The following is a 19,037-nucleotide window of genomic DNA, read 5'->3' as shown; positions in this document are numbered from 1 at the left end:
ACAGGGAATGAAGGTGGGTGCCCACGTGCTTCAGGCCGAGCACGCCCAGGTGCCTCCAGCGTATCCGGAGGGGCCACACAGAGAGAAAGTAATGCTCTTCGTGATGGGAGCCAGATTCTTCTGCTGCTGCCTTGAACCAAGGAAGTTTTGTGAGGAGAAGCACAGCATCGAGTTAGGGGGCCCTCTGTGGCTGCCTAATAGGCTTCCAGGCCAGCCGAGTGATCTTAGCAAACTCCCTACCTCTCAGGGTGTCTCCGCTCCTTTAAACTGGGGACAATAGCCCTAACCTCCCAATCGTGGGAGCCTGATGAGTCAGCTTCGCAGGTTGAGAATTTACGACCCTGAGGAAATAAGTCAGACTCCAAAGACAAATACTGTATGATTTCACCTAAATGAGGAATTTAGAATGGCTAAATTCATAGAGACAGGAGAATAGAATTGAGGTTACCAGGAGCTAGTGCTAGGAGAAAAGGAGGAGTTGTTACTTAATGGTTAGAGAGTTTCTTTTCTTTCCTTTTTTTTTTTTTAAAGATTTTATTTATTTATTTGATAGAGATCACAAGTAGACAGGCAGGCAGAGAGAAAGGAGGAAGCAGGCTCTCCACTGAGCATAGAGCCCGATGCGGGGCTCGATCCCAGGACCCTGAGATCATGACCTGAGCTGAAGGCAGGGGCTTAACCCACTGAGCCACCCAGGCACCCCTGGTTAGAGAGTTTCTGTCGGGTGATTTGTTTTCTTGCTACAAAAGCTTCCCCCAACCATTTATTTTTTTTTAAGGTTTTATTTATTTATTTGACAGAGATATAGCGAGAGAGGGAACACAACCAGGGTGAGCGGCAGAGGGAGAAGCAGGCTTCCTGCTGCGCAGGGAGCCCAGCGTGGGCCTCGATCCCAGGACCTTGAGATCATGACCTGAGCCAAAGGCAGATGCCTAACAACTGAGACGCGTAGCAAACTGAGTTGGGGTGTCTGGGTGGCTCAGTTAATTAAGCATCCAACTATTAATCTCAAGCTCAGGTCTTGATCTCAGGGTCGTGAGTTCAGGCCCAGCATGGAGCCTGCTTAAAAAAAATTTTTTTTTTAAAATTCCAGGGTAGTTACATACAGGGTTATATTAATTTCAGGTGTACAGTATAGTCATTCAACATTTCCATACATTACTCAGGGCTCATCGCAATAAGGGTAATCTTGATCCCCCTCACCTACTTCTCTCACCTTCCCTCTGCCTGGGGTGATTCTAAAGTTTTAGAAATAGATAGTGGTGATGGTTACAAAATAGTAACAAAACAACTATGCTAGACCTAAATGCAAAGACCTAGAAGGAGCAATTGTAATCAACTATTTTAGATCTCTGCTACCAGATCAGACAACTGGGAAAGTACTTGGCAGAGGAAGAGCCGGGCTTGACCCAGCCACCGTCCCTCATTCCTCATGGTGGTGGGGATAGCAGCTCCAGTTGCAAAAGTAGCTGACTGGTGCCGGAGCAGGCAGTGGGTCTGAGTTCATCCCCAGGTAGCTGGTCTCAGAATTCAGTTGAATTACAGGACGTGCAGTTGGCATTGGAGAATTGCTTGGTGGTATGGAATAAAACACACACGTAGGAATTAGTGTCAGAATCCTAAAAAATGATAGAGAAAATCAACAAAACCAAGAGCTGCTTCTCTGAAAGGTCGACAAAATTGGCAAACTTTTAAACAAATTGATTAAGAGAAAAAAGACAAATGATCAAAGTCAAATGAAAATGGGGATGCTGTAACCAATTCTACAGAAATGGAAAGGATTATAGGAGAATATTGTGAAAAACTGTACACCAACAAACTGGATAGCTTAATTGAAATGGACAAATTTGTAGACACACAGAAACTAACAAAACTGACTCAAGAAGAGAGAATGTGAATTGACCTACAACTAGTCAGGGGATTGAACCAGTATTCAAAAAACTCCCAAGATGGGGCACCTGGCTGGCTCAGTCGGTTAAGTGTCTGACTCTTGGTTTTGGCTCAGATCATGATCCCATCCGTCATGGGATGGAACCCTGTGTTGGGGGTGTTGGTCTGCACTCAGTGGGGAGTCTGCTTGGAGATTCTGTCCCTCTGCCCCTCTTCCAATTCACACGTGTACGCAGTCTTTCTTTTAATAAATAAATCTCCTGGCTCCTGGGTGGCTCAGTGGGTTAAAGCCTCTGCATTCGGCTCAGGTCATGGTCCCAGAGTCCTGGGGTCGAGCCCCACATCGGGCTCTCTGCTCAGCAGGGAAGCCTGCTTCCTCCTCTCTCTCTGCCTGCCGCTCTGCCTATTTGTGATCTCTGTCTGTCAAATAAATAAATTAAAAAAAACAACAACAACAAAGAAAAACTCCCAAGAAAGAAAAACCCAGAACAAGAAGCTTCACTGGCAATTCTATCAAAAAAATTTTAGGGGCGCCTGGGTGGCTCAGTGGTTTAAGCCTCTGCCTTCGACTCAGGTCATGATCCCAGGGTCCTGGGATCAAGCCCCCACATTGGGCTCTCTGCTCAGTGGGGAGTCTCTCTGCCTGCCTCTCTGCCTACGTGTGATCTCTGTCTCTGTCAAATAAATAAATAAAATCTTTTAAAAAAATGGGCAAGAGAGGATGAGATGCCACCTTGCACCTGTCAGAATGGCTGAAATTAACAACACAGGAAACAACAAATGTTGGTGAGGATGCAGAGAAAGGGTAACCCTCTTGCAATGTAGGTGGGAATGCCAAATTGTGCAGCCACTCTGGAAAACAGGTTCCTCAAGGGGCGCCTGGGTGGCTCAGTTCAGCATCTGCCTTTGGCTCAGGTCATGATCCTGGGGTGCTATGATGGAGCCCTGCATCGGGCTCCTTATTCTGTGGGAAGCCTCCTTCTCCCTCTCCCATTCCTCCTGCTTGTGTTCCTTCTCTGGCTGTCTCTCTCTCTCTCAAATAAATAAAATCTTTAAAAAAAAATGGAGGTTCCTCAAAAAGTTGAAAATATAAGTACCCTGTGACCCAGCAGGTGCACTACTAGGGATTTACCCAAAGGATACAATACTACAGGTCTGAAGGTGTACATGCACCCTTTGTTCATAGCAGCATTATCAACAATAGCCAAACTATGGAAAGAACCCAATGTCCATTGACTGATGAATGGATAAAGAAGATGTAGTATATACACACAATGGAATATTACTCAGCCATCAAAAGGAATGACATCTTGCCATTTGCAAGGACATGGAAAGAGCTACAGTGTATTATGCTAAATGAAATAAGTCAGAGAAAGACAAATATATGATTTCACTCATACATAGAATTTAAGAAACAAAACAGAAGAACATAAGGCAGAGAGTGGGGGAAATAAGCCATAAGAGACTTTTTTTTTTTAAAGAGTTTATTTATTTATTTGAGAGAGAGAGAGCATGAGCAGTGGCAGGGAAGGGGAGGAGGGTACAGGAGGGTGAGCAGGGAGCCTGACAAGGGGCCCAATTCTAGAACCCTGAGATCATGACCTGAGCCAAAGGCAAATGTTTAACCAACTGAGCCACCCAGGCGCTCCACCATGAGACTCTTAGAGAACAGACTGAGGATTGACGGAGTGAGGGAGGTGAGGGGATGGGCTAGAAGGGTGACAGGTATTAAAGAGAGCACTTGTGATGACCCCTGGGTGTTGCACGTAAGTGATGAATCACTGAATTTTCCTGAAACAAATATTGTACTGTATGTTAACAAGAATTTAAATAAAAATTTGAGGAAAAAGGGCACCTCAGTGGCTCAGTGAGTTAAGCCTCTGCCTTCAACTCGGGTCATGATCTCAGGGTCCTGGGATCGAGTCCCGCGTCGGGCCCTCTGCTCAGCAGGGAGCCTGCTTCCTCCTCTCTCTGCCTGCCTCTCTGCCCACTTGTAATCTCCTTCTGTGTGTCAAATAAATAAAATCTTTAAAAATTTTTTTTGAAGACAAAAACGGACAAAAGGGGGCGCCTGGGTGGCTCAGTGGGTTAAAGCCTCTGCCTTTCGCTCAGGTCATGATCCCAGGGTCCTGGGATCGAGCCCCGCATCGAGCTCTCTGCTTGGCAGGGAGCCTACTTCCTCCTCTCTCTCTGCCTGCCTCTCTCCCTACTTGTGATCTCTATCTGTCAAATAAATAAATAAAATCTTTAAAAAAAAAAAACGGACAAAAGACTGCAATAGACATTTCTTCAAAGACGCTGAGTGGCCAATAAGCACATGAAAGATATTCAATATCATTAAACATTAGGGAAGTATGAATTAAAACTACCCTGAGATACCACCTCACACCCATTGGGATGGCTAGCATCTAAAAAACGGAAAACAAGTGTTAGGAAGAATTTGGACAAATTGGAACCCTTGTGCACTGTTGGTGAGAATGTCAAATGGTACAGCCACTCCGCAAAACAGTATGGCAGCTCCTCAAAAAACTAAAAATAGAATTACCATATGATCCAGCAATTCCTCCTCTGCGTATTTACTCAAAAGAACTGGAAGCAGGGTCCTGAAGAGAGATTTGTACCACCATGTTCATAACACCATTATTCACAATAGCTAAAGAATGGAAGCCCCCGAAGCATCCATCCCCCAGTGAATGAATAAGCAAAATGTGGTACATACATCTAAGGACTATGATGTGGCTCTAAAAAGGAAGGAAATTCTGTAATATATTAATATATAATATATATTATATATATAATATATATCAAGGATGGACCTTGAAGATATTTGCTAAATGAAATAAACCAGCCAGAAGAAGACAGTCTGGCCCTGATTTCTGTACCCAGTGCTTATGACACTCCCAGTAAATGGAAACAAGTCAAATGTCCATCTGCAGTGACTGGATAAACAAATCATGATATAGTCATATGATGGGATATTTTTCAGCCGTAAGAAGGAACGAAGTACTGATACATGCTATAATTTGGATGACCCTCAAAAACACGCTGAGTGAAAGAGAGCAGATATCAAAGGTCACATTTTGTATGATTCCTTTTACGGAAACATCCAGACTATGTAAGTCCCTGGAGGCAGAAAGAATCTAAGTATTTGCCGGGGGATCGGGGTAGGGGATGAACAGTCACTAATGCGGTGGGGGTTGTTCGTAGGTTATGAAAAATTTTGAAACTACAGAGAGTTGATAGCTGCATAACTTTAACACTTTAAAATGGTTATTTTAATGTTATATGAATTTTACCTCAATTTAAAAAAAGGGGAGGCTGGGCGCCTGAGTGGCTCAGTGGGTTAAAGCCTCTGCCTTCGGCTCAGGTCATGATCTCAGGGTCCTGGGATTGAGCCCCGCATCGGGCTCTCTGCTCAGTGGGGAGCCAGCTTCCTCCTCTCTCTCTGCCTGCCTCTCTGCCTACTTGTGATCTCTGTCTGTCAAACAAATAAATAAAATCTTAAAAAAAGGGGGGGGGGCCTGGGTGGCTCAGTCATTGAGCGTCTGCCTTTGGCTCAGGTCATGATCCCAGGGTCCTGAGATCGAGCTCTGCTTCGGGGTCCCTGCTTTGTGAGCCTGCTTCTCCCTCTCCCTCTGCCTGCTGCTCCCCCTGCTGTTCTCTCTTTCTCTCTGTTAAGTAAATAAATGAAATCTAAAAAAAAAAAAAAAAAAGAATCCATGACCACATCTGGTTTAGCTGTTGTGGAGTTCTTTTTATTTATTTATTTGACAGAGAGGTCACAAGTAAGCAGAGAGGCAGGCAGAGGGAGAGAGAGAGGAGGAAGCAGGCTCCCCGTCAATCAGAGAGCCTGATGCGGAACTCGATTCCAGTACCCTGAGATCATGACCTGAGCAGAAGGCAGAGGCTTTAACCCACTGAACTACCCAGGTGCCCCTGTTGTGGAGTTTTATGGAGACCTATGGTCCACCCTCCAGAGAACTGGCCCCAAGTTCCTAAGGAGGCAAAAGGGCACATCTCTGGGGGATGGGTACACAAGACCTCTACTGTTTTTGCAACGTCTTTTGAGTCTGTAATTATTTCAAAATAAAAGTTGAAAGGAAAAGTAAGGACACACATGATCACAGCTGCTCCATGGGTGCCACTCTGAGGTCCGGCGCTCAGAGACTGACCATTCTCTTTGAGTCCCAGGACTCATTCCCTGACTGGCCACCTAGGACTGCTGTCTGTTCTGAGCTGGGGGAATCCTTATCCTCAAGAGTGGGCCCAGGGCCAAGTAGGCACTCCCAAAGATGTCAGGCTTCACCTGGATCTGTGCTTTGGGCTCTGCGGATGGGGCAACGTAAGCCTCACAAGCTCCCACAGCCTCTGGAATGGGACCAGCTCTGTCCTGTGTTAGGGACCAGGTGAGTCCTCAGGACACGGGGGCTCCTGCCAGCACTCTGTGGGCAGGAAGCCCTTTCAGACATCGACAATGAGGGGGGTGGGGCCCGAGGTTTGGGACATTTAGGAACCTACAGGAGACCATGCCCTCCAGCCCACCTGCGTCCCTTCCATGGCTCCTGTCCTCAAGACAGATACCTGCTGGAGCACCTGGGGGGCTCAGCTGCTTGAGCACCCAACTCTCAGTTTCAGCTCAGGTCATGATCTCATGGGTCCTGGGAGGGAACCCTGCGTCCTTGGGCTCCCTGCTCAGCTGGAAGTCTGCTTAAAATTCTCTCTCTCTGGTCCTCCCCCAACTCACATGCACCTGCTCTCTCTCTCTCTCAAATAAATCTTAAAAAAAGAAAAAGATACCTGCTTTCTCAGAGGCCAAATATCCTAGAGTTCCATCCCACTTTGCCTGTGCCCTCCAGCTGCCAGATCTCTCTGGAGGCAGGACCAGGAGCTGGCTCAGTCTAGTTTCACTTTCTCTTTCCCTGAAATGACAGAAAAGCCAGGAAGAAAGCTGTGAGCAGTAGTGTCCTTCACTCCCGGAAACTTAGTGCATCTTTGCACTGGCTGCCGTTGGCTGCTGGTCTCCGCGGACACAGCCTCCCACACAGTGACCCTGTCTATAAGAGCTGCAGCCTGTCGTCTTGCCTCCCGCCTGAGGATGGGTGTCTTGGAGACCGACAAGCTGCTGGATGAGCAGCTGTACTCACGGCAGCTGTGAGGCCAGAGGTGGGGAAGGGAGTGGGGTGGCCTCCTGACTTCTGGCCTCCCACTGCCTACCTTCTCATTGACCCTCCACAGGTATGTGCTGGACTTGCCGGCCATGCAGAGGATTCGGGGAGCCAAGGTCCTGCTATCGGGCCTTCAGGGCCTGGGGGCCGAGGTGGCCAAAAACTTGGTCCTGATGGGTGTGGGCAGCCTCACGCTGCATGACCCCCACCCCACCTGTTGGTCTGACCTGGCTGCCCAGGTAAGGGACATGGGAGGGGTACTATGGGTTCCCAGGCCAGGGTGGGGGTGGGGCCCAAGAGAAATCCCCTTGCTCGAGGCACACTGGGTCTTGCCCTAGTTTTTCCTCTCCGAGAAGGACTTGAAAAAGAGTAGAGCTGAGGCATCTCAGGAACCTGTGGCTAAGCTCAACGGCAGCGTCCAAGTGTGCGTGCACACAGGCGACATCACTGAGGAGCTGCTGCTGGACTTCCAGGTACCATCCCTGCCCCGCTCTCTAGGTAAGGCGGGTCCCTTCCTCTGGCCCTGCGCTGAGCAGCGGGTCTGGCCCTGCTGATCATGGGGTCCACCCAGGTGGTGGTGCTGACTGCCTCGAAGCTGGAGGAGCAGCTGAAGGTGGGCGCTTTATGTCACAAGCTCAAAATCTGCTTTCTGGTGGCCGATACTCGGGGCCTTGTGGGGTGAGTGAGACTCCCTGCCTGACCTGCCACAGCACAGGTGGCAACTGGCCTGGTCCTGTCCCTGGGGCTGGCCAGATCCCCAGGCTTGCTCCTGTGCCCCTCCGCCCCCAGCCCCGGGCCTGTCCTAGCATCCCCTCCTGATTGCAGCCCCCAGTCCCACCCTCTGCTTCCTCCACCCTAGTCTCCACACCTGCTCCAATAATTCCCTCAAGTTCCAGCTTCCAAGCCTCTTCCAGCATTCCCTTCCCCAGGGCTGACCTTCTGGTCTGTGCCTAGTGTCTCCCACCCTTAGCAGCAAGCACGGTGAGTAACTGCTGGGCTGGCTCAGTGACCCTGCCACCCCACCACAGGCAGCTGTTCTGTGACTTCGGCGAGGACTTCACCGTGCAGGACCCTACAGAGGCAGAGCCTCTGACAGCTGCCATCCAGCACATCTCCCAGGTGGGTGCTGAAGTGTGGGTGCTCAGCTGCTGACCAAGCGGGGGCACCCCTGAGCCAAGCCACCTCTTTTGCAGGGCTCCCCTGGAATCCTCACTCTGAGAAAAGAGGTCGATGTCCGCTACTTCCGCGATGGGGATCTGGTGACTTTCTCAGGCATTGAGGGCATGGTTGAGCTCAACGGCTGTGATCCCCGGCCTATCCGCGTGCAGGGTAAGCCAACCCACTCAGCCCTCAAGCCCCCACCCCGGGGTGGGGGGTACACGCAGCCTGGTCCTTGGGCATAGGTTCTCCCTCCACCTTCCTCAGGGTGGAGCAAGGTCAAGGGCAGAGGCACAAGACAGGATATGGTATGAAGAACAACTCAGGTTCAGAGGTCATACTGACGAGGCTGGATCTCCCCCAGAGGACGGAACCTTGGAGATTGGGAACACAGCAACTTTCTCCCCTTACTTGCGTGGTGGGGCCGTCACTGAGGTCAAGAGATCCAAGACTGTGAGCCATGTGAGTGCAAGTGCATCTGAGATGGGGGAGCTTGGGAACCTCAAGGGCCCCACAGTGTTCTGAACCTGACCCTGAGCTGAGTACCTGTTACAGAAGCCCCTGGATGTAGCCCTCCTCCAGCCCCGTGTGGTGGTGCAGGGTTCAGAGGAAACTCACCGTGCCCGCTGCCTACATCAGGCCTTCCGTGCACTGCACGAGTTCCAGAGCCTCCATGGCCGCCTGCCCCAGCCGTGGGATCCTGTGAGTGGCCCCACTGCTTCTCCCCCGAGCCTATCTTATTGGGGTCCCACCTACCAGGAAGCAACAGTGATTCTCTCACAGACTCGAGTTATAAACCCAGAGGCAGCTTCCCACTTACATAAAGGAAGCGACAGCACTGTCTTTGGACCAGAGACCGGGTCCCTGAAAGTATTAGGCACAAGGCTTGGGGACCCTGGCCGCCTCCTCCCCCCTCAGTTCTGGGCTGAAATGTCTACCCACGTTGGCGAAGTCTCTGCAGGTACTGTCTAGGCATCCTTTGGTGGGCCGCACAGTCTGAGAGCTGGTTTGGGCCTTCATGCTTAGGCACTGCTCCCTCTTCTGTGGAATGGGGGGATGGCTTCATGAAGGGTTTGAGTGGGGGAGAGAGCCCAGGCCAGGGCTGCCATGCCCACAGAGTTCTCCTCCACAGGCTGATGCAGAGAAGGTGGTGGGTCTGGCCCGGTCCCTGGAACCGCTGAAGGGGACAGAAGGGGAGCCGCTGGAAGAACTGCTGGATGAGGCTCTAGTGCAGACAGTCGCCCTGAGTAGTGCTGGTGCCTTGAGCCCCATGGCAGCCATGCTGGGTGCGGTGGCTGCCCAGGAAGTGCTGAAGGTGGGCAGAGGCACAGGCAGGATGAGACTGGGAAGGGTGTGGAGATCTGTGTGGGTTCAGGAGGGTGCCAGTAGCAGACAGCAGCCCTGGCGACTTCACTGGTCTGGTGAAGCCCAGCCAGGATCGAAGGCAGCTTGGAGCTGGCAGGAGTCCTACCCTGAAGTTCTGGCCTCTAGGCAATCTCCAGGAAGTTCATGCCCCTGGACCAGTGGCTTTACTTTGATGCCCTCGATTGCCTTCCAGAAGATGGGGAGTCCCTTCCCACACCGGAGGACTGTGCGCCGGTAAGAACCTAGGGTAGGGCTGCAAGCCTTCTCCAAACTTCAGACCAGGGAAGGAGAAGGAACAACAGTCCAGAAATCCTGACTTGGAAAAGTCGGCGTGAGAGGGAGGCACAGCACAGCCATCACTGAGCCCTGTCTGTGTCCCCTAGAGACGTTGCCGCTATGATGGGCAAATCGCAGTGTTTGGGGCTGGTTTTCAGGAGAAGCTGAGCCGGCAGCACTACCTGCTGGTGAGCTTTGTGGCCCAGCTGGGAGATGTCTGTGGGAGGGCCACGCCAGGCCCTCCAGCTAAGGCTGCTCCTGCTGGCAGGTGGGTGCTGGAGCTATCGGCTGTGAGCTGCTCAAAGGTTTTGCCCTAATGGGCCTGGGGGCCGGGGACAGCGGGAGCGTGACCGTTGCCGACATGGACCACATAGAGCGCTCCAATCTCAGCCGTCAGTTCCTCTTCAGGACCCAGGACATTGGTGTGAGTGCTGGGCCCTATGCATCCCAGACTGTCCGCGGTGCGCCCCCCTCAACACCAACCCACCCACACCCAACATCTTCCTGTTCTCTTCTCAGAGGCCCAAGGCAGAGGTAGCCGCAGAGGCCACTCGTCGCCTGAACTCACACTTGCAGGTGACCCCACTCACCCACCCGCTGGATCCCACGACAGAGCATATCTACGAGGACAACTTCTTCTCCCATGTGGATGGCGTGGCTGCTGCCCTGGACAGTTTCCAGGCCCGTGAGTGGAAACTTGACACTCAGCCCCTTATTCAAGGCCGTGCCGGCCCCACTCCTGACCCTCTGCCCCCTTGCTAGGCCACTACGTGGCTGCTCGCTGCACCCACTATCTGAAGCCACTGCTGGAGGCGGGGACACAGGGCACCTCAGGCCATGCTTACGTGTTCGTGCCACATGTGACTGATGTCTACAGAGCGCCTCCCTCGGGTTTAGCTGCTGAAGGGGCTACCTACCCTGTCTGTACCCTGCGGTACTTCCCCAGCTCAGTCGAGCACACCTTGCAGGTAGGAAGCACCCCAGAGACCCCCCCACCCCACCCAGCTCCACCCCTAGCTGCAGACCTCCTCCCCGCCTGACACGTTATGGTGACTCTCTGCCCCACAGTGGGCCCGGGACGAGTTTGAGGGGCTCTTCCGTCTGTCTGCTGAGACCATCAATCGCCACCAAGAGTAAGGCCACCAAGAGGGTGTGGATGGGAGTCCAGAGCCCCTAGGGTCAGAGTCTTCAGGGCTTAGCCTCAAACCTCCTCTCTCTGCAGGGCACTCGCTTCTCTGGCAGAAACAGATGGGCCGCAGGTGCTGACCCTGCTGGAGGAGGTGCTGGGTGTCCTGAGACAGCGTGCACAGACCTGGAAAGACTGTGTGGTGTGGGCCCTGGGCCACTGGCAACGACGCTTCCATTATGGCATCAGGCAGCTGCTGAGCCATTTCCCACCTGATAAAGTGGGTGTCTAGGGATCAGGAGGCGGAGGGTGTGGGAGGACCAGACTGAGCCCAACAGCCTCCCTTCCCCTAGGTGCTAGAGGATGGAAATCTTTTCTGGTCTGGTGGCAAACAGTGTCCCAAGCCTTTGGATTTTGACGTCAGTCAAGTGAGTGGGGTCCCTTGGGAACTCCAAGGTGGGGATGTGACCCCCCAGAGCCGAGGTAGGCACCTCTGTATTCTGCAGAAGGCCACAGGTGCTGAAGATGTCGTGCCACATTTGTGCATCTGTGGGTGTCCTCGTGTGAGACCGAGGCAGGCACTCCAGTGGCTCCACAAATGGCCGGTGCCTCCCACCCCACGCACCTGAGCATGCTCACTCACACCCACGCATCTGCGCATGCTCTTGGTCTGACCGCAGGACACACACCTCCTCTACGTGCTGGCAGCTGCTAACCTGTATGCCCAGATGCACCGGCTCCCTGGCTCCCGGGACCAGACGGCGCTCAGGGAACTACTGGAGTCGCTGCTGCTGCCTGTGCCCCAGGCCTTAGCCCCCATCTCTCCTAGTGACCTGGAACTAGCTGGGGCTTCTGCTGAGTTTGGTGAGGTCCCTGGGTCTGGCCCCCTGTGCTGCCCTCCAAAGGCCTAGCCCTGTCCTAAGCCTAAGCTACAGAAGGAAGACGGGGCCTGGGGGCTCTGCTGCCAATTCTCTCTCAGGCCCTCTGACCTTGCTTCTTTCGAGGTTTGGGCTCATCCTCTAGCCCCTCAGTAGGCCCTCTCCCTGCTGCCCACACCCCCACACCCCTATTCCCATGGCAGATTTTCAGCAAAAAAGACTCCAGAAACCACTGGGCCCCGGAGAGTCCCCAGCTATGGTTCCCAGCTGAGGACAGAATTCCGTAGGTGCACGCACACGCGCAGGGCTCGGGCTGCTGGACAGACTGCAGCGCCCATCAGGGGATCTCTCCGAACGTAGTCAGTTTAGGCTTAGGGAAGAGCAAGACTAGGCACCAGCTCCAGGGAGAGGGCGGGAGGTGGGTGCTGAGAACTGCCTGTCACCCCCTTCCTCTGCCAGGCCCTGAGCAGCTCAAGAAGCTGCACCAAGTGCTGAAGGTCTGGAACAGGAGCCCTCCCCTGGAGCCCCTGAAGTTCCAGAAGGTGGGAGCACAAGCAGGGGTGAGGGGCAAGCTGGGGAGGTTGTTGGGGAAAGTCAAGAGCTAAGAAGGTGGCTTTGGAGTTCCCTTGGCCTGAATTATCCTCCCGGCAGGAACCCCAAAGCAGATCACCTTCCCTGAGCCTCTGCTTCCTCATCTGATAAGGGAGGCCCATGTCAGCATCCCCCACCCCCACCCCCAGAACTGGGGAAGACCTGTGCGGGGACACGCAGTCAGCCATGGTGAGGGAATCTGAGGCCATGTTAACTCTCACATGGACAGGACAATGATAGCAACTTCCATGTGGATTTTGTGGCAGCGGCAGCAAGCCTGCGAGCTCAGAACTATGGGATCCCCCCTGCCAACCGCTCACAGGTAACTCTGCCCCCTGGGGCTCAGGCCCGGAGGTGGGATCAAACCCTAACCCTACACCTCAGGCCCAGAGCAAATCTCCTGTCCTTGGCAGAGCAAGAGAATCGTGGGCCAGATTATCCCAGCCATTGCCACCACCACAGCAGCTGTGGCAGGCCTGGTGGGCCTGGAACTATACAAGGTGGTGGGCGGGCCACGGCCCCTCCGTGCCTTTCGCCACAGCTACCTGCATCTGGCCGAAAACCGCTTCGAGCGCTGGGAGCCTTGCGCCCCGGCTGTCCAGAAGGTGAGCCCTTCACACTCCACCCCCCCGCCAGGCCTGGGTTTTTCCTGTACCTACCAAAACGGGCTTTCCTCTGGCTCTGGGCTCACACCAGAACCCAGACTCTGGGGGAGTCCTTAAGACTCCCTCCAGCCAGCTTCCTGCTGTGAAGCCAGACTGGGACCTGTCAGACACAGGAAGCAGCCATCAGCTTCCCCCACCCCTCACCCCTCACCCCTCCCCTGCCCTGGGTCTGGGGGTTGCTGCAGCTTTAACTCATTAGCGGAGTCAGACATGCCTCACAGCCTCCTCCTTGTAGTAGAGCCCCTAACGGGGGAGGTGGTAGGGAGGGGGCACTAGAGCCCTAGCCCCAAACAGAGCCTAATTTCTGCCCCCGCAGGGCATGGGGACCCTGGCCCACCCCCTCCAAGCTGAGTTAAAGGGCACTGAGCTCACTGCCACGGGTGGGGATGCGTGCGTTAGTTTTGTGTGTGTGAGTGCACAGGGGTCTGGGCATACTTGGCACTGTGGCGTGTGGGCATGGAGGGAGCATGCGTGTACATCTGTGTGCCAGATGGGAGTACAAGGCTCTTCTTCGCTGTGGGCGTACATGGGTGTGCATGTGAGTACACATGCAGGCGTTCCTGGTCTTGTGTGTGTGTGTGTGTGTGTGTGTGTGTGTGTGTGTGTGTTCCTCCAAGTGCAGGGCTGTGAATGCCCCTGGCTGTGCGCCCAGGCTCGGCAGTAGTTGGCATTTTCTCGGGGCACGGGAGAGGGGGTGGAGAGAATGCCCTCACCAGGGGAGAGGGGAGAGGTCATGGGCCAGCACTGGGCTTTTGCTGAGCAGGCCTGGGGTCCCTCAGGGCACAGTACACAGAGCTCTTTTGTGAAGGGCCTCTCCTCCGGCTAGCACATAAGCTCCTTTGTCTATGGTGGAGGGGGAAGGGGCAGAGGATGGTCCCCCCCCAACTCACCTCTGGCCTAGTCTCAGCTTGACCCCACTGTGCTTTCTGGGGGAGCTGGCAGAGCCCCCTTCCTGGCCCCTGGTCCCCTGCCACCCTCAGCTCCAGGCACTAGAACCCCAAGACTCTTGAAATAGGGAAGGAAAGGGGACAGGAAGAGGAGGCCTCTGTGGACTGTGTCCCTGCTGGGGTCTCTCAGCCAGTGGGGCCCTAGTGATCATTGTGCCCCTTGATCCTCTGTGCCCATGTAGTCCAACACCCTGGCAATACGGAATGATGGGAGGGGGGCAGGATGTCCCCCCCCACCAGCTCCCAGCCTTGTGTTTGAGGCTCAAGCAGCTTTATCAGTGACTGCAGTGGCCCTGCTTCTGCTTCCTCAGGAAACAATGCCCCCCCACACACACACACATGCACACACAACCCGCCTGCGTGATGGATTGCCTGTTTCCCTGTGCGGGGGCCCCATAGCCCCATTTCCTGTGCTGGCCCCAGCATAGGCGGGGAGGGTGCTGGGACTCTGGGCCCAGATCCCACCTTCCAACCCCACCCCCCTGGCTTCTGTTTCCTGCCTCTAGTCCAGCTCCTCCTCTAGGAAAGGGGCCATGAGCTGCTGGTAATGGGTAGGGGGAGGGTGTATGTGAGAAGCCTCTCACTGCCCTCCCCATCCAGTTACATCCCCTGACATGGACCTGGACCTGTTGGAACCGCCTGGAGGTGCCCGCTGGGCAGCCAGAGAAGACCCTGAAGTTACTGCTGGCCTATCTCGAGGTGAGCCCCATCCCTCCCTGCCTTTAGGCCGGGCATGACCTGGCCTAGCTGGCCCCCTTACCTATCTCTCTCTAGGAGCAATTTGGGCTGAGGGTGAGGATGCTGCTGTTTGGGAAGGCCCTGCTCTACTCGGCAAGGTGGTCGCCTGAAAAGCAGGCCCAGCGCTTGGCTCTCAGGTAAGCCCACACCAGGCTTCAGCTGGGCCTTGTTCTGTTCCTGGAGGCTGGCTTTGGGACACATGACGCCTTTCCTCTTCCCAACCCCGTTTGGGCCCCTCACACCCTCCTGAGGCTTTCTTTTGCCAAATGGAGCCAGCAAATGGGCTGGGGGTGGGGTGAGGACCGAAAACCTGAGGAGGGGCCTCCCAGCTGCCTGCTTGGCTAGCCCCATCAGCTCCTCCACGCCCCGCTAAGCCCCCCTTTCACAGCCCACTCCCAGGGGACTCGCAGCTTCCTGCCTCCTGCCCGCCCTGCCTGCTGCTCCTAAAATAGTTTCAGATGTTTCCGGTCTTGAGCTGCTCCTGCCCCCAGCTTGAGCTCCTTATGGCCCATCAGCACCCTCGGGTCCATCCCCGGTCACTCTGTCTCCCGCTGCTCACCTAGCCAATCACCCCCAACCCCTTCCCTGCCACACTACCAGGGTGACGGAACTGGTGCAGCAGGTGACAGGCCGGATGCCTCAGCCAGGGCAGCGGGTGCTGGTGCTGGAGCTCAGTTGTGAGGGTGAGGAGGAGGACACTACCTTTCCACCCCTGCACTACCAGTTAGCTGTGTGACAAGACAGCAGCCCTGTCCTCCGGCTCCATGGAGCCCTGCATCCCGAACCTACAGTAGGCACTCAATAAATGCTTGTTGCAGGAGGGTGTAAATGGAGATGGATGATGAAACGGGGCAGTAATGCACAGGGCGTCTGACATGGACGTGAAGGGGACCCCTGCAGGGAGAGAAAATGCTCTCTAGATTCGCCTGCCTAGACTGTGCCTCAAAGGGCTGGGGCCACCTCATAGACCCTCAGGGGCATGGAACCAGGATAGTCCAGAGAAAGGCCTTTATTGTCCCAGGCTGGAGGGCAGGGTCAGAGGTAGCTGACATCATTGCAGATGATGGGTTGGCGGCTGCGGCAGCTCATGAGGGCTGCAAATCGTGAGACGTCTGCAGGCAGTTCAGGTTCCGGGCGAGGTGGGCACGATAGTCTCTTTCCTGCCATGGCCGCCCTGCGTGCCCTGGCCAGCTGGCGCCGCAGCTGCTCCGAGAGCCCGAGCAAGAACTGGGGGGGCCGGGCACGGGCACGGGGCCCACCTCCATCGTCCCCCTCACCCGCTGCCTCTGGCAGCTCCATCCAGTTGTGCACCAAGTCGGCAAAACAGTTGTCGCCCAGCACCAGGGGCTGGCGACTGCGACCTCTGTTCAGCAGGGCTGCTGTCCAGTCTTCAGCTTCCAGCCCCCGCCAATGCTCCAGGCAGGCATCCGGGGTAGACTTGGGCCGTGGTCGGGGGGCAGGTGGTGCACTGGCCCCAGGAACTCTGCTGGGCAGGGGAATGCCACTGGCCGAGAGGCGCTGTCTACGCAGGGGCCATGCTGCAGGTGCTGGGTGCTGGAGTACCGGCAGTTCTTCCTCTCTCCACGTGCTGCTCGACACTTCAGAGAAGCCAGAGTCCCAGTCCAGGGCATTCTCCCTGGGGCTCCCCAAGACAGCACCCTTGTCGCCTATCACCACACCTTCTTCCTCCTCTTCCACACAGCAGACTGAGTCCTCATCCAAGGCATCTGCGGCCCTGGGTTGGTGGCGGAGCAGAACACGTGGGCCGGGTTTGGGGGGTGGTGGAAGGGGGCCAGACATGGGGGGTGAGCCTGTGTCCCGGCCACACAGCTGTGGAGGAAGAGAAGGCCCAAGTTGGAGGGGGAAGCACTTGTCACCCCTGCCTGTCTGGCCAGACCAGTCCCCAAACAGAAGGCCCAGGAGCGCTGGCTAGGCCTGCAGGCCTGGGAAGCCAGCCTCCAGCGGGCACCGGGCCGGTATGGGGGTCCTGGCACACGTAGCTCGTGTGGCTCCCATCAGCCGACCTGGTGGCAGTCTGGCAGGCTGCAGCACGCAGAGCTGGGCAAGTCAGTACCCGCCACCAGGGCGGGAGGCAGGGTTGCGGGCCTGCCTGCATCGGGAAGTAGGTCTTGTTCAGGGCTGGGGGTGGGGGAGCATCCCTGCTTCCTGAGGGATTCAGCCCCCCAAAGCTCACAGCCTCTTTCAGAAAAAGAGCACTTGCTGGGTGAGGGTAGGGGAAGGAGGTACAGGTCAGTCTGGGGTAGAAGGCATCCAAACAGCGCCAGCACTTCTTTACTCCCTCGCAGGCCCCTGATCCGTCCCCAAACAAGTTTCTCCCCGCCAACTCCCTCCGCCACCCCGGCAGCAAGGCCAGCTGGGCGGCTGTTACTTGATGCCCAATGCAGCTCCCAACCGTCCGAAACCCGATGCGGGCCATCTGGGCCATCTGCGCCACCCCGCCCCCATCCTGCCTCAGCTGGGCACTCGGGGCGGCCCCCTACCCGTGTGTCGTTCGGGCCGGACGGCAGCGGGGCACCCCACATGCGTCCTCACAAGCCACACCCGCTCCCAAGCCTCACCAGTTCCCAGCGGAGCTGGCTCAGGAAGCTGTCAAGCCGAGCGCTGTGCATGCCCGTGCCAGAGCCCCCGCCAGGCCTGCCAGTTCCTCTTCGAACTCCAGCGGGAGCGGCGCGGAGAGGGCCCAGCGGGCCGGCCAGCGGCGCCCCGGCCCTCCGCCTGGCTCCGCGGCTCCTCGCTCTCCGCAGCTCCGGCCGCCGCCGCCGCCCCAACATCTGGCAGCAGCGCCCCGCCCCTGGTGCCGCTGCCAATGGGGGCGGGGCGGGGCTGAAGGGCCCCGCCCCTCGGGCCAGGCCGAGTGGGTGGGTGAGCCTGACACCCGCTCCCCACTTCTCTGCAGCTCTGGAGGGAGAGGCGGGGCTGTAGCTGAAAGCCGGGCGGGTCCTGCCTGGGGCTCCCCCACACCCTGGGCGGTTCGCTGCATGACCCAAGACAAGGCGATTCCCCGCGGTAGCCTCAGCTTCCCCGTTTTTCCCGGGATAGGACTGCGGTCTCCCCAGCAGGAGCTCCTTGAGCGCGCGGATCCCCCCAGCCACGCCCACGTGCGGACAGAGCTACCCCAGCCGTCGGACCTAGCCTTGCTGTAGCCCACTCCAGGCGCGAACCACTGAGTCCGTTCCTGGAGGGGCCTCGACAAACCCTGGAAATGATGGGTCCGGCCCCTCTAAGGACTCGGGGAGCACAGGACCTCGCGGCGGCATAGGAGAGGGACTCCAGCCAAGACCCAGCCCCACGTCTGGCAGAGCTAGGCAGGGCCGCCCTCTAGTGGGGAGCGCGGTTAGCGGTGATTACCTCTGCGACACCCGCACTCCCTTTGCCCGCACCACAAGCCAACCTAGAGTGCAGGGGGTTAGGGCGGCACTATCTGTCCGGTCAGAGCCCATGCCTGGAGGTCGCTCCACGATCGGAGGCTAGGTTTCAGGATGCAGTCTAACTTGAGACAGACTAAACAACTCAGTAGGCAAAAACAAAACAAAACAAAACAAAAAAAACCAGCGGGAATGAGGGTGGACAGGCTAGTCTGGGAGAGGGGACTCACAGAGGAGGTAGCAGTCCGTATGGGACCTGAATGAGCCATCATGCGAGATAAAGAAGGGTATTCTAGGGGCACCTGAGTGGTTCAGTAGCTTAAGCGTCTTGACTCTTTTTTTTTTTTAATTTTTATTTATTTATTTGACAGAGAAGTCACAAGTAGGCAGAGAGGCAGACAGAAGGGGAGGGGGACCAGGTTCCCTGCAGAGATCATGACCTGAGCCAAAGGCAGAGCCTTAACCCACTGAGCCCAGCCCACTTAACCCAGGCACCCATGTGTCTTGACTCTTGATTTCCTCTTGACTCTTGATTTCCTCTGAGGTCATGATCTCAGGGTGGTGAGATGGAGCCCGAAGTTGGGCTCCATGCTGAGCGGGGAGTCTGCTTAAGATTCTCTATCTCCCTCTGCACCTTCCCCCATGGTCTCTCTCACTCTCAAAAAAAAGGAGGGGGGACAAAAAGACGGGTATTCTAGGCAGAAGCATCAGTCAGTTGAAGGCCTTGAGAAGAGAGGGGTTGCACAGGGCTTAACATAAAGAAGGCCTAGGTGTCTCGATGGTGGTAGTTAGGAGGAGGTCAGCAAAACTAAGCTCCTAGCAACCCTGGAAAGGAATACAGGGTTTTATTCC

At 55.7% G+C, this 19,037-nt stretch overlaps 2 protein-coding genes across 5 annotated transcripts; one reads left to right on the top strand and one right to left on the bottom strand.

The window, feature by feature from the left end:
- The first annotated feature begins 6,836 nt into the window (after positions 1 to 6,836).
- Positions 6,837 to 18,456, top strand: UBA7 (ubiquitin like modifier activating enzyme 7). 4 transcript variants are annotated; one of them, XM_045991950.1, is made up of 24 exons: positions 6,837 to 7,041; positions 7,126 to 7,294; positions 7,394 to 7,528; positions 7,627 to 7,733; positions 8,084 to 8,174; positions 8,249 to 8,384; positions 8,578 to 8,675; positions 8,769 to 8,915; positions 9,346 to 9,528; positions 9,705 to 9,812; positions 9,962 to 10,042; positions 10,123 to 10,278; positions 10,374 to 10,539; positions 10,617 to 10,822; positions 10,923 to 10,987; positions 11,077 to 11,260; positions 11,334 to 11,408; positions 11,661 to 11,844; positions 12,318 to 12,400; positions 12,679 to 12,771; positions 12,863 to 13,054; positions 14,662 to 14,760; positions 14,836 to 14,936; positions 17,860 to 18,456. In XM_045991950.1, exons 1-24 carry the CDS (start codon positions 6,986 to 6,988, stop codon positions 17,888 to 17,890), a joined length of 2,946 nt encoding a protein of 981 aa, XP_045847906.1. In that variant the 5' UTR covers positions 6,837 to 6,985; the 3' UTR covers positions 17,891 to 18,456. The 4 variants fall into 4 exon arrangements, 3 of the variants coding, with proteins under 3 accessions (XP_045847906.1, XP_045847905.1, XP_045847907.1); XM_045991949.1 differs by lacking the exon at positions 17,860 to 18,456 and adding an exon at positions 15,400 to 15,619; XR_006816501.1 differs by lacking the exon at positions 17,860 to 18,456 and having other exon boundaries at positions 14,568 to 14,760; positions 14,836 to 14,885.
- INKA1 (inka box actin regulator 1) lies at positions 15,794 to 17,653 on the bottom strand. Its single transcript, XM_045991952.1, has 2 exons — positions 17,379 to 17,653; positions 15,794 to 16,629 (listed from the first exon to the last, which is right to left on the bottom strand). The coding sequence occupies exons 1-2, from the start codon at positions 17,589 to 17,591 to the stop codon at positions 15,835 to 15,837; spliced, it is 1,008 nt and encodes a 335-aa protein (XP_045847908.1). The 5' UTR covers positions 17,592 to 17,653; the 3' UTR covers positions 15,794 to 15,834.
- Positions 18,457 to 19,037: the final 581 nt, after the last annotated feature.

This window comes from Meles meles, chromosome 20, assembly GCF_922984935.1.
Source record: "Meles meles chromosome 20, mMelMel3.1 paternal haplotype, whole genome shotgun sequence".
NCBI classification, from domain to species: Eukaryota; Metazoa; Chordata; class Mammalia; order Carnivora; family Mustelidae; genus Meles; species Meles meles.
Note: the sequence above shows the minus strand (reverse complement) of the source record. Positions and strands in the feature narration are given on the sequence as shown.

Coding starts and splice junctions, on each gene's coding strand:
- UBA7 (XM_045991949.1), top strand. CDS start 6,986: ATGGGTGTCTTGGAGACCGACAAGCTGCTGGATGAGCAGCTGTACTCA. Junction 10,540..10,616: donor CCTGGACAGTTTCCAGGCCC/GTGAGTGGAAAC, acceptor CCCCCTTGCTAG/GCCACTACGTGGCTGCTCGC. Junction 14,761..14,835: donor TACTGCTGGCCTATCTCGAG/GTGAGCCCCATC, acceptor ATCTCTCTCTAG/GAGCAATTTGGGCTGAGGGT.
- INKA1 (XM_045991952.1), bottom strand. CDS start 17,591: ATGTTGGGGCGGCGGCGGCGGCCGGAGCTGCGGAGAGCGAGGAGCCGC. Junction 16,630..17,378: donor GCCAGCTCCGCTGGGAACTG/GTGAGGCTTGGG, acceptor CTTCCTCCACAG/CTGTGTGGCCGGGACACAGG.